Raw genomic sequence first — 20,468 nt, forward strand, 5'->3', positions numbered from 1 at the left:
CAATGTGGACAAACAATCAAATGCACCCAAGCTCCGGCCTGAATGCTTGCCATCTCAGCTCGCCTCCCGTTAATCGGCTGTCTTCAATTTCTTTTAGCACGGAGTTTTCAACGAAGGCTGCGACTGAACAGGATCTAATGATACTGTCAAAGCCCGTCATCATCTCTGTAGATGCCGGCCCATCGCTATGAGAAAGGTTAGGGCAGGACAGGATCGAATAGAAGGGCAGGTCTGACCGTATCCCAGTCTCCACGCGCATCGGCAAACCGCAAGTCCGTTCCGAGGCGAATGACACCGTTCTCGTCGTGGTTCAAGGTCGAGGCATGAATCTTCATATAGCATCAGTGAGAGTCCTTCATCGTACCAGTAGGACTTTACCATGTAGGAGTCATGGAACACCACATCCCCCGCCTCATAAGCTGAAACCAGCCACCTGTGTTGGTGCTCCTTCCCAAAATGCTTCGGATCCTGACTGAGCATGCCACTGGACATCATATGCCGATTAAACGCGGTCTTGGCCTCCTCCTCCGACAGCCCAGCCGCTTTGGCCTTGCCAGTGAAATGGCGTTCGGTGGCTTTGCCTAAGACATGGCCTGGTCGTGTTAGCTCAGCGCATCTCGGTACGAGCGAAAGATTGTCCACTACAGACCATTTTCAAGATAGATCAACCCGCCCCCGTTGAGGGCGATATCCCCGACCGGAACCCACGCCGTCAAGACCGAGTCTTCCCCATGCCGCAAGAAGATATAGTCGTAGTGTACCCCAGTGGCTGGATTTCCAGGGAGATTATTCCGCAGGATAGTCCGTTCCAAAGCCCATGTGCTCTTGCCCCAACCGGTGAACTCCTCGACGAAGGCGATGAGAGCCGGATGTTTGCAAAGATCATTGCGATACCAGTCTTCAGCGTGGGCACGAAGGGCTAGCGTCATGAAGGTATTGGACGTGGTGGTTCCGGTGCCCGGGCGACCGGTTCCAAAGCCGGGGAAGTCGGTGGCGTCCTGAGAGCGATCGAAGATCCCCTCGATTGGAGAGGTTCGGGGGTCCAGAATCCCGGTCGGCGCAAGCAACTCAAAGTATTTCCTCCTTGCCTCAAGGACATCGGCGCGAGGCAGAAGCCCTTTCAGGTAGAGATACCCGTCTCGTTCCAATCGGTGCCGCATCTCAGCCATGGGAGTCGTACGCGGACAAGTTGCTTCGAGCAGACCCGTGCTTTGAGGGTCTAGTTGGCCATCGTTGACGTACAGGTCTGGAAAGTCGGTCTCGGGATGGAGCATGATGAGGATTCAAATCGTTTGGGTTGCCAGGGTGAGAGGTGAATCGAGAAAGAGAGCTGATGTTGCTGGGCCATCCATAATATACCTAGTGATGCATTGTATAGGGCAACCCGGGGGAAAATTACCCAGAATGGCGTTTCATCCCGGTTACTTATGCTACCATACATAAGCTGCGCCCGGACCGAAATTTCCCTTTGCGGTATAAATCGCCCGACTCTATGCATCATTGCTCACAATGCATCATGCAGGGTTGCCTTCCCAACCCCAGAAAGCTCGGAGCCGATGGCTCACTTTCAGACATGGCCACCCCACATGCAGCTCTGCCTCAGCAACCAACTGCATCAGCTCTCGAGTCTCCTCGGGATCGTCGAACAGCTCACCACCCAATGCGATTGCCAGGCCCGCGGTCAGCCTGGCGGGCATATATTCCGGATTCGACATGGCTATCCCGCAAATGACACGGACCGCATTACGCATCTCCTCCTCTTGCTTCTGCAGATACTGTGCGCGCCCAATTCCTAAGCTGGGCATGCGGGGGTCATGCGCCAACAATAAGATGCGAGAGAGTTGGAGATATTGCTGGCCCGCAATTGGGCAGTCGTAGGTGTAGTAGATCACCGGGAGTATACTGACCCTATCCGCGCTGGCGGATGGTGCATCTTCCGGATTCTCCGGGCGAAAGCGAAAGGTCCACAATTGCGTTCGATGTGAATAGTGTATCGGCTGAAATGAGTCGGGCTTGCGCTCTTCCCAGTCCAGTACATACTGCCACAGTCGATCCCACTCCAACTTATCTTTGGGTCCGTTACCGTAGGCGAAGGTGGTGACCCGTGCTGCATGTGCAATCATGCGATATGTCCACGTAGCATCGTCAGCGGGCGCCAATGACCAATTTGCATTGCAGGAGGCAAGGCTGGGTTCAACGGCTCGTTTCACCATGTTGCCAATGACGATCTCCTGCCGCAAAGCCACAATCATGGCTGCATCACTGAATCCTGATGGTCGGACATTACCACCCTTGATCTGGAGCAAAATCGGGGTGGAAACCGCATGCGATGTGAAGACTTTTTCTTCGGTTGGCTCTTATGCTAGAGTCAGCGGTCGGGCTCGTGTTTCGGATGAGATTCAATACCTACCGGACATTTCTTCGAGTAATCTTAAGAGCATGGCGGAAGCCAGCACGCTATCGTCCAAAGCCTTCGACGTATCGTTGAGACTCGGGATCAGGACCTCAAGACATCGCCCCTCATATTCATGCGAATCGCAGGAGCTGATTCCCATCGTCAACTCACGATGTCGGGCAGATATTGCCAGAACGGCAAATAGGATGGACGGGTCTTTGGTAACGGTGGACCCCACAACGGTTTGGAAGTGCCTGTCAGGGATGCAATAGTCGAACTACGCTCGGCCAATGTCATTATTGCAATTCACATGAGTGCGATTGAGCACCTGGCTTACCCACGACACTAGATTGGTGAAGAAATACTTCACCAGCTGGGCCTCTTCCCTGGAAAGCGGCCAGAACTGCGACGAGGCGGTCGACGCAGGGGTTGAGACTGACCGGCCAGGGTCATGGTCGGACGGAACTGCTGATCCTTGATTCTGCGATGCAAGCGGTCGCTTCAGAGAACGCTCCTTAGGACACTGAGTCGGTGGGCTTGCGGAGCTTCTGTTGCCAGACTCAACCTCCGCCGTGTCCACCAGTTCCGATCGAGTGGCTGATTGGATCACTTTGACTCTCGCGTTCGTCCGCCCTGGAGTGGACTTGCGGCGTTTGCGCTTGGTCGATGGTATATCCACCAATTTGATGCGGAGGTCTGGCTGACGACTCTGGCTGCAAAGCAGACCCGCCCGCTCGCAAGGAGAGCACGTGTCGCGATTGACAGCAAGATCACCTACAGCACAACTGAGTACGAAGACCTCTAAGCTTAAGAGTGAGTTCGTTCAGGCTCACATTTCTGGTGTTTATTGCGGCATCGCTCACTGGCAGTACGGTGGAATATCTGACCTTAGCTCACATTGTGCGCAAACACTCCAGAGGCATAGATAGCCATACCATGCAGGAAGCGAGCGTCCACCGCGAGGGAAATTTCCGCAGAGTGCCCGACTGTGAGTTGTGTTGCTTTCTATGGTCAAGCTGTCGCTGGTCGATAGCATAGCGAAGCAGCCTGAGTGGGAGAGATGAGAGTCCTGTAGTTAACTTAATTATTGTACAGTACCGAGTTGGATGATGGCCAGAACCGAGCGGGGGCATTTGGGCATTGGGGCTGAAAAGACGGGCAGAACCGAGCGGAGAGAAAGGCGGTGGCCCCTTCCTCCGGGCACATGGTTTATCCGCCCGAGGTCTGTTTTGGGCTGCTTCAGCAGTAAACTCACTCTGAAATAATAAGTCAATGTCAATAGACCTCGACCTGTTCTTCAAGCTTGACAAAAGTACTGACCCCTTTTTTTTTTTTTTTTCCAAACCAGCTATAGCTAGTCTATCACTCACACTGGGAGTGAGGAGCATCCGAGGAATGCCCGAAGCTTGGCAGTCATCGTCCGGATTGAGTATCTCAAACGAACCGTGCCGCAGCGGAAGGGCGGAACCGTTGAATCAATGAATCAATTTAGGTTCGACCGGTACAGTCCAGGATGAGACATCGGGTGGATCGACGCCTTGATTTACGTCTGCATGGCCCTTATCTCGGAGTATGGATGTACTCAGATATATGTACTGTAAATGCACAAAGTTCATGCTCGAGCATGTGCATGAGGGGCTTGGGGCATGAACAATGAGCGGCTGTCCACCCAAAATAGACCCATGGCGATCCTATGGGGCCCCTGTCGATGGCGAGGTATGTAGCAATGGACAGATGATGACCAAGCTCCATCTTTGAGGTTCACGAAGAGATGTTGTAGATGGGGTTGGAGCATTGATCATACTAGACCATACGCCTAGCTGGTAGCAACTTCCGGTATTTTGCCTGGGTCTTGGTCAAGGTCATCGAGGCGTTTTGCTTTTACCTATAGAGCCAGCCGTTTTTGCTCGACGGTAAGACTTTGCTACTGGTCTATGCGATCCGACGGTGCTTGTTTTTACCTCGACATCCCTGCCATTGATATCCTCGATATCTTCACATCAAGCTAGTAAATCCTTCAGGTTTGAACAGGGGGCAAGAAGTCAACGCACGAGCATGGCCGAAGTTGTTCCACGCCAAGTGTGGAAGATAGATTAAACTCGAGATTAAACCCACTGCAACGTGCCGTAGCGTGTGCAGATCAGGCGCAAATCCAGGCGCAAACCCAGGGCTTAGCTGTCACGTACTGAGGTCAAACTCGGTTCTAGTTCCAGCTCGCTACCATGCGCGGAAGGTGTCGGGCATCAGCTAAAATTCTTAGTCCAGGGGCTGGACTAGGTCAACCCTGGCCATTGAGCTTCTGGTGACTGCATTTGTGTTTTCAGTTCTTCCTCACTTTCTTTGAAGATTCAAAGCATGCTCATCGAGCTATCGAACTCAAATGGTGGTACCCAACCATGGCCCTCAATGAGACTGGAGTGGTCGCACCGCCTGCCGGCGTCACGCCAGATTTTGCGCACCCTACACGACATCTGCACATGGCGAATCGCGTGGTCGTCATTGTAGGGACGACTGCCAGTGCCATCTCTCTACTGGTGCGCATCTACAGCCGGTTGGTGGTGGTGAGGAAATGGATGCTGGATGACAGTAAGTGGCATGGGTGCGTCGGGCAATCACATCTAACCAACTGATCATTAGCTGTTCTCGTGCTTTCCTGGGTGAGTGACGGTGACTAGACGACTGGCATCATCGACTGATTTGGATTGCTCATGGTGCAGATGTTCGCAGCCATCACACAATCCGTCTTACTCTGTGAGGTGTTCCGGAGTGTCTGCCCGCTTCCCAGATATGGATCGCTAACAATCCGCCGGGATTTTCAGACGGATACACACACGCTGGGCTTGGGATCCATCAATGGGAGCTCACAGTAGAAGACTACAACAAGTCACTGAAGGTACGGAGTTCGAGTCGTGCCTGGTTCGTCTAGCACCCTTCATTGATGGCCAAGCAGGTTCTCATGGCTGGCGCAGTCATGTATATCCCAGCCCTCGGACTCTCCAAGATTGGCCTCATCATTCTCTATTATCGCCTATCCGATATGCAGCGCAGCTGGCGAATCATCCTGTGGAGTTTCACGACATTTGTCATATCCTACATGGTCATTCTCGAATGCTTGTTCCTCTTCGGCTGCAACCCAATCCAGAAGGCCTGGGACGTAGCCATTGAGGGCCAGTGCATCAGCCGAGCCTCGATTTTCTTGGCCGGCACGTGCGCCAGTATCTTCATCGACATTCTCTTGGTGATCACGCCTCTTCCGGTGGTGGTGGGGCTCAATATGGCGCCCAAGAAGCGCGTGGGGGTGGCCTGCATGTTCGGGCTTGGCGGATTGTATGCTTCATTCTTCCTCGTCTTCGTCTGTCACACTGCAGCGGCTAACCAGTTCATGATCGTGGGTAGGTCCCTGATTACCAGTTGTATGCGGTTGGCGTCGGTCGTCCCAATGCTGCATACCAACGACGAATCCTATCGGCTCGGGGCTATGGTGTTGTGGATGTAGGTGATGATGAATTCGCGTGGTGATGGCAGGGTGCTGACCGTCCTACAGCAACGTTGAAGCCAGTCTGATTATTGTCACGGCTTGCGTACCATCCTTCCGCCAGGTGTTTTTCGCTGGCTCGTGGGGCAGCGGTGGTAGTCGGGAGAGGGCTTTGAGTAGTTATAGCCTGCAGAGCGGGCAGCGACGACATCGCGGCTTCACCAATATTACACTGGAACTTGACCCCGATCGACCGGATTCTGTCGAGCGGGTTGTGCCTGGTAAAGCTCCTCAGGAAGTTTAGAATCATCTTCGTCCATTTGAGACGTGTTTTGAGTCGGAAGTTCATTGGGTCAAAAGAGTTTGAGTTTTGGCATATCCATTTAGATTGAGCCAACTATAGAGACGGCGTGGTCAGCGCACACAGATTCTTCGGGTTGACTTGATAGTAGCATAGATGTATCCATAAAATGCATTGATTCCCCTGGCCTCCCCATCTACAGCTTGACAAATCGACTCTTCTCTGCCATCTTCCCTGCGAGTCCGGTCACCGAAACCGCATGCATGACGTCGAAGATGGAGCAGTCCGCCTGCACCGTCGCAACCGACTAATTGCGCAATTCCACTGCCACTAAAGAATCGACGCCGAACTGCGCGAGAGGCAAGGAGGGAAGAAGAGTATGCAAATTCCACAATCCTTGGACTTTGGGCTTGAAGGCGGCGAGGTAGACTTAACGGGTCAAGGCCACGATGATTCCATCCTAGAGTTGGTAAGTGAGATCAGTAAAGTCCTTGTGATCTGTTCAGGTTGACGGATCGATCTATAGACGTACCTTCAGCACTATGGCGGCTTGAATGACGCTACGAATGGGCGGTAGGTGGGAGGCATGTTGCTGTAGAACCCACTGCAGCTGAGTCGCGTTAGTTATGTCGCAGCTGGCCAGCACATTTGTGGCCCCGGTGGCCTGTCGTAGATGTGCAAGCCATGGAGAAGCTCCAGTTGTGGTGGAGGTAGTAGAGGCAGAAGCCGAAGCCGAAGCCGAAGCAGAGGATAAGGAGATGGCGGACACCGCTTTCCACCACCAGCCTCTGGGCGAGATACTGCCTGATTCCCTCCACACCGCCTACGATTAGATACGTCTATTCACGTGACAGCGTCACCGGTGGCACATAATCTATAGCCCGCTGCAGCTTCACCTCCTCCTCCTTCACCTTCATCACAATCTACCCCACGTGTTGGCCGGTCTGCATCGTGCGAATTGCTGTCTCAATTTTTCCTGTGCCAAATTGTGTGACCGCCCTGACCGGTCGAATTTCCCGTTTCTCCATTAGTCCACTGATCGCTCCCAAGATCCGTTGCACCTCCGTTCCCCGAGCGTGATCAGATCCAGCGACGCGAACACCGTACTCTGCCCAAACGGCCCCATCTCCACCATGCTGTTCTGTTCAATATCTCGCTTACCGATCTCGATACCTCGTCCAAACATGCCCACGCACTGCCACGTTTCGCGCAACAAAGCGCCCGCAAGCGAATTGATCACCACGTCCACCCCCTTCCCCTTGGTCGCCGACATGAGATGATTTGCAAAGGAACGGTTGCGGCTACTGAGGATGTGCGACGGGGGATTCCATATTCCTCTACCAGGAAGTCGCGTTTGCGCTCCGATCCGACCGTCACGAAGATCTCTGCCCCGATCCACCGCGCGACCATAATGGCGGATTGGCCGACCCCCCGGTGCCGGAGTGGATGAGCACTTGTTCATCGCGCTGGGGACGTGCCAGATCCACCAGGGCATTATAGGCGGTGATAAATGCAAGGGGGATGGAGGCTGCCGTGATGAAGTCCATTTTCGCGGATATCTGGGCCACGTTGGTGAAGGGGATACGCACCCTGGTCGCGAAGTAGCCGAGAATGAAGGCATACACCCACTGTCCAGCAGTGAAGCCAGCGGCGCGTACGCCCGGTCCGGCGCGGGCGATCACTCCACTGCACTCAAAGCCCATCCGCGTTTGTCGAGCTGGCCCAGCGCAACCATGATGTCCCGGAAGTTGAGTTCGAAAGCGCATGGCTCGATCTCCACACAGTCGTCGGCAAGAGCTTCGTCGATAGTGGGATCTTCCGTAAACACAAGGCTGTTCAGCAGACCCGGGGTGGCAACTTCCAGCGGAATGTTCTGGCCAGGGGTCGACCAAGGCTGCATCTCGGGGCCTAAGGCCGCGTGGTGCCCATCAGTCGGGCCTCCTGTTGGTCTTCGTATTTTTCGTATACTTTGTGAGATATGGATCACGGAATCTCGCACGGCGTACTCGGTTTTTGGTAGAGGAGCCGAGGATGCTGCCAATACGTTGCGGACAATGTGTGCGATATCAGTCGCAGATGAGAGAGACCACACGGGGGCATTGGGGTCCAAGTCCACCGAGACGTATCGGTGGAGAGGATTCTCACAGCGCAGTGTGCGGAGGAGACCTTGATGCAAACTGTTTAGAGGTTCTTCAGCATTGCATTGTGCACCGCATGATACCCACACTGTAGCCCAACAGCTGCGGAGCACGCGTTGAAGGGCATTAAATTGCTCAGCAGAAGGGTCATCGAGCATTGGCTGAAAAAGCTCGTCTAAGATGATACAAGCTTTGCCATCGGCAACAACCTTTTCAAGCGAGGAGACAACGAAGGGGCTAGACACAAATTCAGCAGCTAGCCCGTGCTCAAGTGCTTGCTGCCAGTCTTCCGGCGGGTTGTTTCTAGAAATGAGAGGAACCTCTGTTGGAGTGGCAGATGTCACGTCTGTCTTGGCCGTCGCAACGACTACTCCTCCTTGGTACCCGTCTGCGTTGAGATCTGGCTGAAGGTGGGAGCTGACCGACTCGAAACCGGCCTGCGCACAGAGCTCCTTCCACAGGTCACTGGCATGAACACTGCCCTGCCATCCTTGAAAAAGTCGGAAAATAGTCTGCAACGCACTATCGCCCAGGCTGGTGCCCCAGAGGATGCATCTCCAGCCAGGAGCAGAAAGAGCATGCATTGAGCTGAGGGTCTGAACCATTTCCTTCACCGTCAACAAAGCTGATGCGGATAGAATAAGCAAATTGTAGCTTTTTGGGCATATCCCTGGCACCAGGCTCCGCGTTCAAGTCTAGAACCCTGCATTCGATGTCTGCCTCATCCTTGAGGACCGTATCCGCGTTCTTGACCAGTCCTGCACTAGAGGCAGTGACCTCGTAGCGAGAGAACAATCGCGTATCGTCCTGGGTCAAGGCCTTTTAAATTTCCGTGTATTGGCACCATTACCTGTTCCGATCTCGAGGATCCTAGCCCGAGGACGTTTGTGGCCGTGAAGCTCGAGCAGCCGAGTTCATACCGATTCGAGCCTCTCTGAAACAGAACACCACTCAGCCCGGTTCTCGGCCTTGAATTCAGCAGGATATCCTTTGCCTCAGCTACTCCAGATAGGACATCAGGAAGCTTCTCTCCGAATCGATACAGTAATCTTCCCTCGACACACTGTCTCAGCTCTTGTGTCAGCGCTGCCATTCCATGCGCGGTAACCCCAACGATGTCGAGAATCGGACGAGCTCTTTCTGCAACGTCTGTCGTCCATTTCCAGTAACTTGACTGGTCAGATGCGACTCGATCTTTACCTTGAAATTGATGCAAAGCATCCACAATGAACATGACAGCCGCGGTCTGTAGCTGAGAAAGATGGGGATGGGTCCCGCTTGGTGCACCTGGCCCAATGAAATGCTCAGGTCGGACAAAATAAATATCTGGCTTCCAGACCGAGGTATAGCAGAGTCTGTCGTCGGGCATCCGCACCGCAGGATTCGGACCTAAGGACTGGCACCAGAGCCTCTGGACAGTGAGAACCGGCCTTTCGGACTCTGGGCCAGAAATGAGGTACAACAGAGCCCCTCGCAATGCAACGTCTACAAGCCACTCGTCTGTCTGGCAGACTGGATCAAGAACTCATACCACCCCTGTCCTTGACGAACCTGATCGCTACATGCGCGGAGGGACGATAGTACCTCAACTCCTGCTGGGTCTTCCAGAATTACTGGCTTAAACCCTAATAGCCATGGATGGGTTGGGCTGTGATTGCAACTGTCGCAGTGCCTCAACCACCATGCTCATAGATCCCGCCCCGGAATAGAGAAATTATCCCTGCACGATGTGGTCGCGCACCCAAGGGATATCACGAGGATGGACTATATGTCGCCACGTGGGCGTGGTCTGAGTCGATCCTGGTGCAGGAACCCCAACAAGATCGCGAGGGATGGCAGTTCGATGGCGGAGTTCTTCGTTACGACGAGGTTCGGCCCAATATGAGGCCTCATGGTTCCACGGGCAGGGTGGAAAATTAGTCAAGACGGGCAAGGTGCTTCAGCCGCAGGGGAAGTAGACGGCTTTCAGGTCAACAGGATAGCCCGCTTGCAGAAGAGTGCGGACGAGCTGATGCATGGTCTGGACAGCATTCTGGACATGCGACAGACACGTAGCATAGGTGATCCCCACACTACTCAGCCCAGGTAACGCCAACGTTTGCCGAATAGGACCAGCCAAGCGCCATGCGGGCCGACCCCAACAAGCATGTCAATAGTGGTCTTGGTAGCGTCAGAATCATCATGATACAAGTTACGCCACGCGCTCAGAAACTTCACCGGCCGCACCATGTTACGCACCCAGCGGTCGGGGTGAGCAATCTCTGCAGCCGACGTTATCCTTTTATTATCCTTTTCCCTGTGGTTGGGGACGAGTAGATGATGCTGGAGTCAAAAACGGGGTTTGGCTCGAGGAATCGAGACAGCTGGGCTCGGTACGCCTCGGCCAGCGGCAGCATGTTGTGCGAATTATAGGCTGCCTCGACATGAAGACGACGCACAAAGACACCACGGCCATGGAGCGGGGTCTTGATTTCCTCAATCGCGCACTCGTCGCCCGAGATCGTCACGCTGGACGGACTGTTCACGCAGGCGATGATGACCTTGCCGGATCGAATCGCAGCCAGCGCCTTCTCAGCATCCTGACGTTCTAGCCCACCGCAACCATGCCTCCTCGACAATCAAGGAGTTGTTGGTACTGACTGGTCAGATCACCTCGGATGTACACGATTGCCAGTGCGCCTTTCAGGGTGACGGCTCCGGCGGCGTAGGCAGCAACGCCCTCTCCACTGATATGAGCGGTGACTCCTGCAGGATAGACGCCCTAAGAACGTAGCAGGTCGACCAGAGCAAGCCGAATAGCCACGCTCAGTGGTAGACTATACGGGACCTGGTTGAGACGACTTTCCTTGGCATTTCGCTCCAGTTCCTCGAGGGCAGACCACGTAGCCCCCATTGACTTCAAGCAAGCGTCGACCTCGTGTATGGTATCACAGAAGACCGGATAAGCGTCGAGCAGCTCGCGACCCATGGCAAACCATTGAGCGCCTTGGCCAGTAAATACCATTCCCACGCGTGGCACACGCATACTGCGCTGGGTTGTCAAACCTGGGGCATCGAGGGTGGCGTATGCTTCAGTGATTGACGAGCCACTCCAGGCTATGGTGCAAGGAAACCGGGTGCGTCGCTGTTCGAGTGTAAAAGCCAGCTGATCGAGCAACTCCTCGTTTTCCTCGCTTTCATGGATCCTGGTCGCGAGATAGTAAGTAGTCCGCTGCAAAATCTCTGGGCTCTCTATGATAGCATGGGCATTCGCACCTCCAGATTCAAAGTTATTGATGGATGTCCGCCGCAGCAACAGTCAAGGCCATTCATGCAGACTGAGGGGGATCTTCAAGTTTAATGCATCAAATGCAATATTCTCGTTCGGCGACTCGAAGTTCGGATGCGGAGGAATAGCCTGCTTCTCGATCGCCATGACTGCTTTAATAACAACCACCGGACCACTAGCAGCTCCCGTATGGCCGGTGTTCGTCTTCACCGAACCGACGACAAGTGGGCACTCAGTGCTGCGTCTGAGTCCAAACACGCGCCTAATCGAATGAGCTTCGATGGCATCGCTCGCTTGCGTGCCTGTCTCGTGGGCTTCCACGAAACCGGTGTCGCGCGGATCGAGACCAGTCATCTTATAGCACTCTTGCATCAAGACCTCCTGTGCCTCCTGACTGGGCGAAGTCAGAGTCGCTGTTTTACCATCCTGGTTTGCGCTGAGTTGCGAGTCACAGCACAAATGGGGTCCCCGTCTCGGACTGCCGCTATCAGGGGCTTGATGATCATACTGGCAATTCCGTCCCCACGTTCATAGCCCGTGGCTCGAGAATTGAAGGCGAAACAGCGCCCTTGCGCCGAAAACAAGCTGAGATTCGATCCGGCAATGGACATATCCAGGTTGAGTAGGATATTGGAGCCACCCACGATGGCCATGTCTGACTCGCCCGGCCGGAGACTCTGACATGCCAAATGCAGCAGCGTCAGCGTCGTCGAACACCCGGTGTCGACCATCAGACTGGGCCCGCGGAGATCGAAGAAATGCGAGATCCGGTTCGCGATCATTGCCGCGCCATTGCCCGTGAGGAAGGACCGAGCTAGGGTATCGGGGTCGCGCAATAAGCTGTCGTGGTTATCTCGGAAACAGGTCCCTGCATAGACGCCGGTGCGAGAGCCAGCCACTTGATCGAGGGGGAGACCTGCACTTTCCAGGGGCTCGTAGACGGTCTCTAATTGGAGGCGCACTTCAGGGTCCATTGTCTGCGAATGTCAATGGTCTCTTCACTTGCAGGCACGAACGAGGGTGGAACCCACGCTGGCCGCGTCGGCTGTGAAGTTGAAGAACACAGCATCGAACCGGGAAATGTCCTCCGCGAGGAAATGCGCGCCTTTCACATATGACTATAATTTGTTGGCAGAAGATTCAACAGTCTTCCTCACCCGACAGGCGAGTAATGCAAGGTGAATGTTGACATACAGTCCCTAGATGTTCCTTATTCGGATGATACCAGCTCTCCGCGTGAAACCGAGATTCCGGAATCGGAGACCAGGAACTCTGCCCGTTGGCACAGCACAGAGATCCCAGAGCCTTTCGGGACTGGACGCGCCACCAAGAAAGCGGCAGGCCATGCCAAGGATGGAAATGGGCATGACCTTCGGATCGCGTTCAGATGCGTCTGTTTCACTCGAGTTCCCTGCAGAAATCATCGTATAGGAAGGCTGATCACGGTAAGATGCTGAGGCAGGTATGATGTTGACGGTAGGCCAGTTGATCTTGGGCTTAATCTGCAATAAGTGCTGAGAAGCGGAGGTTGATGCTACTGAAACATTTCACTTTTGAACCAATGGCAGCTGTCGCAAACATCATAGTCTTCCATGTTTAGTGTGGAAGGTAAGGTAGGCGTCCGGTCTGGTGATGGGGTCTTGTGATGAGCAATTCACTCGTACGGCCATCCTAGAGCTGCCGGGTCAGGGTTGGGCGCGTTTGACTGCCTGGAAATCAGTAATCGAATGAAAGGATATTTCTCAGCCTGTCTGGGCCTTGATGCATCACATCAGGTGGCTCTGGTCAAGTACTTTTGTAGCAGGGCGGGCCGATCACCAACGTTGCGAATGTTGAGCCCGAATCCATGTCACTTCGGTCGTTTGATTCCATCTCTGATTAGGCTTTTGCTGTACCTTGATCCATCAGCAGCCGCAGACGTGACGCAGGTATTCCCCTGTTGTAGAATGGCAAGGAGGAGTCAATTATTGATCCAGTGCGTCTAGAGTATCTGAAGCCCCGAGCCAGATTACGCTCGTGTTCATATCTGCCTACGCTGCAGAGTCATGCGTCTGCGCCGCGAGGTCGATCTTGAAACAGAGTGCAGCCAGTAGGTAGGACGCTCTTCGAGCTGACGTCTGCATGGTGTTGAGCTGCCAATGTTACAGGGCTACCACTGTTGCCTATCCCATCTCCCTCTCTACATATGCATGATCTACCACGAGTGGCATACACAAATGATATCACACTTGAATGGTGACATTTTCCCGGTTATTCCCCTGCAGAACGACAAAATGATGCTGTTTGGTCAAAAGCGAAAGTATATTCTCAATATCTAATTTATAGCGCGTTGATAATTGCATCTCACCAGATTTAAACGCAAACAATCCCCGTGAACGCACGCCCATCCTCCTGATACAAAATCTCCTTCCGTTTCCCATCCCGATCACAGCGATAGACACCACCCCCGAGGTCCGTCAGGAAGATATCCCCGGATTGCCGATCAAGACTCACCCCAATCGCCTCATGCAAACCCCGAGCCAGGATCTCCGGCTTGCCCGTCGGTCGACCCTTTACATCCAAGCTGACTCGATAGAGTGCATTGCCCAGAGGCAGCTCCCCGCGATCCGTCCAGTACAGCTCGCCTTTCTCCTCATCGATCTCCAGATCAATCGGCTCAGGCAATCCGCTCAGGATGCACAGTTCCTCGGCCTCGGCCTCTTCCACAATTCCCGGTGGTGAATGGATCGCAGCCGAGAAGATCCGCCCTTTCCCACTCTTAGGCGCGCCCTTCTGTGTCCAGTAGAACCGGTTGAACCGAGTCGAGACGGCTATCCCGACGCACCAGTCCCGTACGTCAGTCACCCCTTCGCCTTCTCTCCCTCGCTGTCGTGAGACGAGAGTCTCCAGACCTGACCCGTCAAGGTTACAGCGGTACACTGCGCAGCCCTCGCGGTCGGAGAAGTACAGCTTCCGCGCTGTCTGGTCGAGGGTCAGCTGCTTGGGGGTGTTGATGGCGCCCGGTTCGAGGACGGTCTGGATGTCGCTCCCGTCTAGAGCTGAGGAGTAGACTGCACCATCCTGTCGGCCGGGGACCCCCATGTTGGTCCAAAAGATGCGGTTGGTCGTGGTATCGACTGCGATGCCGTCAGGAAGGAGCTGGTTGGCAACCAACACTTTGGAATCGGTCCCGTCTGCCGCGAGAGAGAGGATTTGGCCGACTGGGGTGGAGATCGATGAGGCCGCGGTGGAAGAGGCGAGTCCGACGTCTAAGACGAGGAGACGGCGATCTTGGGTGGTGGGGTCACTGCTACTGTTGCGGGCTGCGCTAGACAGGGGATAGAACCCGCCCAAGGCGCATTTAGCGCCCAATTTTCCTTTCTCGAGGTAGTTGGTGGTGAGGTAGTCCACGGTTTTTTCGGAGGAAAGGCCCCGTTCGTGGATGTAGTGCTGTTCGATGAAGGCGACGGTGTCGAGGCCAACGCCTGTTCCACCATGAAGACTTAGTATGACGAGACGGATATGCAGCTCCGGGCATCAAACTCACTATCCATCATCCTGCACGGCAGCGTCCTCCCCCGAATAAACATCTCCTCCCACATAGCATCAATCTCCTCAGGCACCGACACCCCCTCCGACAGAATGGTCAGCACCTCTCGCTTGACGGCCGCCCAGAGCCGATTGAAGATAAACCCGGTCGACTGTTTGCGTGCGACATACGGCGAAGTCGCGCCTTCGCGGCACCGGTCCACCATAAAGGGGAATATGGCCTCATGCGTGAAGCCGTCCGTCATCAACTCCACCGTCATGCACTGCGGCGGCATGTAGTAGTGCATGTTCAGGATTCGTGGCTTTACTGCGTTCGGGACCCGGTCTAGCATCTCTGAGGTCTTGTAGGAGGAAGAATTAGATGCAAGAATGCTATCATTTGGGGCGAGGGCGGATAGATCGGCGAAGGTGTCGATCTTCAGAGGCAGCCTTTCGGGAACGGCCTCAATGACGAGCCAGGCGGATTCTACTGCTTCTTCGAGGTTGGTGAAGCTGTGCGCTTTGCCTGGGATGCAGCCCGTCTTGCTGGCGTAGGAGGAGATTTGTTCATGGATGTAGGCAATGCCGGCGGCGAGTTGCTCCGAGCTGGGGTCGCGTAGGTGGACGTCGTAGCCTGCGGAGGCCCAGATGCAGCCTATTTACTGCATGTATTAGCGTACATGTCCGAGGATGAGGGTCGAGAATACTGACCGATGCGTCTTCCAAGGACACCGGCGCCCAAAACCGCAACAGGGCGGTTCCGGTAGTTGTGTGGTGGTGACCAGCTGGAATGCATTGTGTGTGCCAGGAAAGACGATGTGTTGCGAGTTCGGATTTCAGCAAGTGGAAAGCTTATCTGATTCGTTGCAAGCCGACAGGGATCTGAGACTCCAAGGCGAAAATGCTATATATATTGAATGGGGTGGTGGTATAGTTTCTCAGGTATATCCAGGATGCCGATATCCGGCCTGCCGCGGCCTGCCGAGGTGAGGTGCTAGGCTTGGATCCACTGCTTGCTTGATCCCGCGGGAGAACTGCTGCCAGACTTTTACTCTCGGTGTACTATGGTTATACTCTAACTCAAAGTTAGTTACTCTATGCGGAGCACTTGTTGGGACCGACATGACAACACTCCCGCGGCATGTTGTCATGATAATCCCAACAGTCACCGTGAGCCCCCCACCATTCGTGCCCTCACTTCTTCCAGAATCACTCTTTCATCCTTCTCCCCGGTGTCCCACTCCTCCTCGATGATCTTTTTCCTCTCCTCGCTTCGCAAGCTGAATTTGGCCTTGACAGCAGCGGGATCCGAGTCCTTCGTTAGAGGGGGCGCGTCCCCTTCACCCTCCCCCACCTCATCGCGGACGATGTCAAACCCCCACAGCAGCCTTGCCACCACGATGAACAACGAGGCCCGCGCCAGTCGATAGCCTGGGCACAACCTCCTCCCAAACCCAAACGCCGAAACTGGCAGCCCCGGGTTTTCAACATACCGCTGGGGCTGGAAGGCCTGCGGCTCCTCAAACACCTCCTCATCCATGTTGAACCCCAACTGATTCGCGATGACCGTCGCACCTTTCGGAATCCGATACCCCATATAAATGTCCTCCTGGATGACCGCATGTGGCACCCCGATCGGGGAGATGGGCCGCCAGCGCAGGAGCTCCGAGATGATCGCATCGAGGTAGGGTAGGGCCGGGATGTCGGCAAAGGTGGGGAGTCGTGATGCGCCGACCACGACGTCCAGCTCGCGCTGCCCTTCCTTGACCGTCTCTGGGTGCAGCAGGCTGGCCAGAACGAAGTTCTCCAGCACCACCTTGGTGGTGTGGATGCCCGCCACGTACAGCTCGCCCAGCGAGTAGCAGATGTGCTCCCACGGGAGAGAGGCCATGATGTCGGACTTGGTGGTGATCTCGTGGCTCCAGTTCCAGCAGGGGGCGTTGAGGGCGCTGTCGGTGCACTCCTGGTAGACGGATTTGGTCCGCTCGTGCAGGACGCTGGCTTTGGTGCGCCAGGTGAGGAAGCTGCGGACGGGGATGAGGCGGTCCAAGATGGGGAAAAGGTCCAGCAGATTGGTCCAGAAGGGGGCGGCTTGGAGAATGAAGACGGCCATCTCGTTGATCTGTTCCAGGCGCACGTGGTCGCTGTCGGAGCGGCCCTGGCCTTTGCCGTAGACAAGGGTGAACATGACATTGGCGGTGTATTGGTAGAAGAGATCGGAGAATCTGGGGGTCTTGCTGCTGCTGCTGCTGCTGTCTGCGGATAGGAGAAACGAGTACATCAGCTGCTTACTTTGGATATCCTGCAGATGCTGGTAAGCGTTGGTGCATTGGAAGTTGAGCAGCGACATGTGCAGCCGGCGATTGAGGCGCCATTCGTGTCCGTACGGCATGAAGGCGGCCGCCAGCCCTTTGTGAAGGTATTTGTCCAGCCATACGGACGGGGGGCGTGAGCTGTAAATGCTGGCACGTTTCTCGAGCAGTTCCTGCGCGACCTGACGAGTGCCTAGGATAATAAATGATCGAGTTCCGACGTGGAGGTGTACTACGGGGCCGTACGTCTGGCTCCAAGCGTGGAAGGTTGAGGCAAGGTCTCGTTGCTGGATGAGGGCTGTGAGTCCAGCGATGAGCCCCGGACCTGGTGGCAGTGGCAGTGCCCCTGGTGAATGAGAGCGAATGTAGCCGCCATAATACAGACAGAGAGACAATGTCAAGGTTAGGAGTGTGAGGAGGACTGGAGTCTCCATTGCAGTGCTTCAGTCTTTGCGTATGTTTTTCTTTGGCTCTGCAAGAGGTGAGCAGTGATCACCCGGGGAATGCAGAGCTTTAGCTTCGGTTTCCCTCTGGGAGCGAGGCGTACCTCACCGCAGAAGAGCGATGCTCTATTACTACGTAGATGGTGGTGCATTGCCTGCACCAATCACATTATTGGGAGACTGCAGTGGAATTAAAATATTTGGAGGCGTAGTGGACGTGGCATGCAGCATCGCCGGCTAAATGTGCTGGCAAACCTTGTTGGTGACCGATCGACACGCGAGATCTCTTGAATGGGTTTAACGTGGAAGCTGCCCCGGCTGCGGAGGCGAGGGTTTGGTCAGATGTGACCAGCTCACGAGGAAGTACTGTTTGTCTATGGTGGAATTATTTAGGTCCTGACAAGCGGAGATACGCACACGAATAGGCCAGCACTCCCGCGGAAACTGAATTGCCTCGGGCATTGCGCACCCTGTGGGACTACGCGTGCTGTTGACAATGTTGATGCTTTCGTTGGTCGGAGGCCCACCTCTTTGAAACGTCATGGATCCTGATCCCACTGACCTTATGGATTCTTCGAGTCTTCGGCCCATCCAGGCTAGGCAAAGTCGGCAATACAATCACACAATTAGATGGTAAGTCTACTGGACTGTCGCTACAACTTAGGGTACGTGGACGATCCCGTGACCTTCTTACCCTCCTTGCTCCAGGCTTTCAAATACGGCCAAAGACTGCTGCTTCATTGAATGCTTCATACTGCTGTACAATATACAACTCGATGCGTAACCCTGTACATGTATCTGACATCCACCCCCCACCAACCCCGTACTCAGTGGCTTGTCCTGGGCGGCCATTTCATTCTTCGCTCCGCACGCACGTACAGATTGTTAGGTCGGATCAATTGGAACATCGGGTCATACTCCACGGGCACAAGATCATTCTCCCGCGTGAAATGATAGCGATAGATCAGCTTCGGGAGGAAAATCTTCACCTCCTGCAGAGCAAAGTTGAACCCAATACACATGCGGGGGCCCATGGCAAAAGGAATGTAGGCTGCCTTGTGTCTCTCCTTGACTTGGGGGGTATCCCATCGGTCCGGATCAAACCGGCTAGGGTTGTCCCAGAGGTCGGGGTTGTTGTGGATATGGTGCAGACCAGGCACGATGACCGCATCTTTGGGGATCTTATAGCCACCCGGCAGGATCAAATCGACTTTGGCGGTGCGGCCGGGCTGGAATGACGGATTGGTGAGGCGCATCGTCTCTTTGATGTATTTATCTTGGAAGACCAGTCGATCTGTGATCTCTGCAGTGAGCTCGGTGTCTTCCGTAATGCCGTTGTCGATCAACTCCTGCAACAGTCGTTCCTGCATCCCAGGATACGTTACGAGGCCATATATCAACCACGACAGCAGGGAGCTCGTCGTCGTAAATCCGGCCCCTGTGGCCACAATCAGCGCCCAGACCAGACTCGATTTTGGTAGCTTTTCCCCCTTGTTGTCGGTCGCACGGACGGCGTAGTCTGGAAATTTGGGCATTAGCCCAGTCAGATCGCATGGGAGTAACGAGTGACACCGAGAAAGACTCACCAACCATGTTCGAGGCCTGTAATGCCGCCTCTTGCAAAGGCAAGTCCGTGACACCACCTCGCTCGGCATCCTGGATGGATTGCTCTACCATTGCCTCCAATTTCGCTTTGATGTTTCGCAACCGCTGGGGATCCCCGAAGGGAAGCTTGCCGTACCAGTCACCACGCGAGGTGACCTTCTTGTTCAGAGACAGCATTTCCGCAATATTGTGAACCATGTCGTGCACGGGAGCATCAGGGGCAGTGAAATGCTCCATGTCCAGCCCTAACGTGAGTTTGCCTACCGCCTGGGATCCAAGCTTCAACATGTACTGGTACACATTGAAGGCGGAGTCTTGTTCATCTAGCGCGTCAAAGACTTTGAACGCGTCTTCCACGGTTCGCTGCATGGTCGGAGCATAATGCCGCACTGCCTTGGGACCGAGGGCCGGAGGCAAGAACTTATGGGCCACCCTCCATTCCGGGGTGTCGGTATCTCCCAGAAAGACCCCCGCAGAGGGGGCCTTTAGGGCGTGGAGTGGGTGGGATTCGTTGATCTTCTTGGAAAAGAAGTCCGACTCGGCGAAGACGATAGCGGCGATTTGCGGATCATTGGTATGGTATGTGGTACGCCCCAGGTTGGTGGTCTTGAAGATCCGGCCGTACTGCTTGTAGAGCCGCTGGTGATTGCCCAGGTGGTCGGGGAAAACCTCGAAGTAATTTCCCACGTAAGGCAGGCCTTTTGGACCCTCGGGTTCTCGGACTGCGTGACCATCAACCGTGATAGCTACGGGTCCGGTGGCAGCGAGGACATCGCCGACATCGATGAGGCACTCATTGCCGGATTGAAAGCCGATCTCTGACTTAGTTAGCGACAAAGGAAAGGGAATCGCTGCCGAATTGCTATGACCGTAGTGGGTGACTGACCATTTGGCTCGACAACGGCAAAGTGAGCAGCCACCGTATGCTTCATTTGATCCAGGTTCGCCGATGCGTCAATCGTGATGTGCCTGGCGGACGTGGTCGCCTCGCCCAGGAGATAGAACTGCTGGCTTGACATGGTGT

At 54.7% G+C, this 20,468-nt stretch overlaps 5 protein-coding genes across 5 annotated transcripts; 1 reads left to right on the top strand and 4 right to left on the bottom strand.

The window, feature by feature from the left end:
- Positions 1–4: 4 nt before the first annotated feature.
- Positions 5–1,274, bottom strand: BO82DRAFT_414565 (uncharacterized protein; the record flags this gene model as incomplete). The annotated part of the gene is made up of 3 exons (XM_025639919.1): positions 5–329; positions 379–593; positions 650–1,274. The coding sequence occupies 3 exons, from the start codon at positions 1,272–1,274 to the stop codon at positions 198–200; spliced, it is 972 nt and encodes a 323-aa protein (XP_025491975.1). The 3' UTR covers positions 5–197.
- Positions 1,275–1,514: 240 nt separating this feature from the next.
- On the bottom strand, positions 1,515–3,431 carry BO82DRAFT_402001 (uncharacterized protein; the record flags this gene model as incomplete). The annotated part of the gene is made up of 4 exons (XM_025639293.1): positions 1,515–2,356; positions 2,411–2,672; positions 2,733–3,169; positions 3,293–3,431. 4 exons carry the CDS (start codon positions 3,429–3,431, stop codon positions 1,515–1,517), a joined length of 1,680 nt encoding a protein of 559 aa, XP_025491976.1.
- Positions 3,432–4,791: 1,360 nt separating this feature from the next.
- BO82DRAFT_283113 (uncharacterized protein) lies at positions 4,792–5,891 on the top strand (the record flags this gene model as incomplete). Its single annotated transcript, XM_025631396.1, has 6 exons — positions 4,792–4,981; positions 5,033–5,052; positions 5,113–5,146; positions 5,215–5,288; positions 5,346–5,722; positions 5,792–5,891. 6 exons carry the CDS (start codon positions 4,792–4,794, stop codon positions 5,889–5,891), a joined length of 795 nt encoding a protein of 264 aa, XP_025491977.1.
- A 4,035-nt stretch (positions 5,892–9,926) lies between these two features.
- BO82DRAFT_383388 (ketoacyl-synt-domain-containing protein) lies at positions 9,927–13,001 on the bottom strand (the record flags this gene model as incomplete). The annotated part of the gene is made up of 10 exons (XM_025638008.1): positions 9,927–10,605; positions 10,686–10,896; positions 10,950–11,070; positions 11,113–11,294; positions 11,331–11,564; positions 11,628–12,003; positions 12,057–12,554; positions 12,609–12,695; positions 12,772–12,849; positions 12,948–13,001. The coding sequence occupies 10 exons, from the start codon at positions 12,999–13,001 to the stop codon at positions 10,386–10,388; spliced, it is 2,061 nt and encodes a 686-aa protein (XP_025491978.1). The 3' UTR covers positions 9,927–10,385.
- A 922-nt stretch (positions 13,002–13,923) lies between these two features.
- BO82DRAFT_383389 (cytochrome P450) lies at positions 13,924–20,463 on the bottom strand (the record flags this gene model as incomplete). Its single annotated transcript, XM_025638009.1, has 6 exons — positions 13,924–15,041; positions 15,104–15,739; positions 15,796–15,869; positions 18,719–19,358; positions 19,426–20,262; positions 20,331–20,463. 6 exons carry the CDS (start codon positions 20,461–20,463, stop codon positions 13,930–13,932), a joined length of 3,432 nt encoding a protein of 1,143 aa, XP_025491979.1. The 3' UTR covers positions 13,924–13,929.
- Positions 20,464–20,468: the final 5 nt, after the last annotated feature.

Source organism: Aspergillus uvarum, assembly GCF_003184745.1.
Source record: "Aspergillus uvarum CBS 121591 unplaced genomic scaffold BO82scaffold_26, whole genome shotgun sequence".
Taxonomy (NCBI): domain Eukaryota; kingdom Fungi; phylum Ascomycota; class Eurotiomycetes; order Eurotiales; family Aspergillaceae; genus Aspergillus; species Aspergillus uvarum.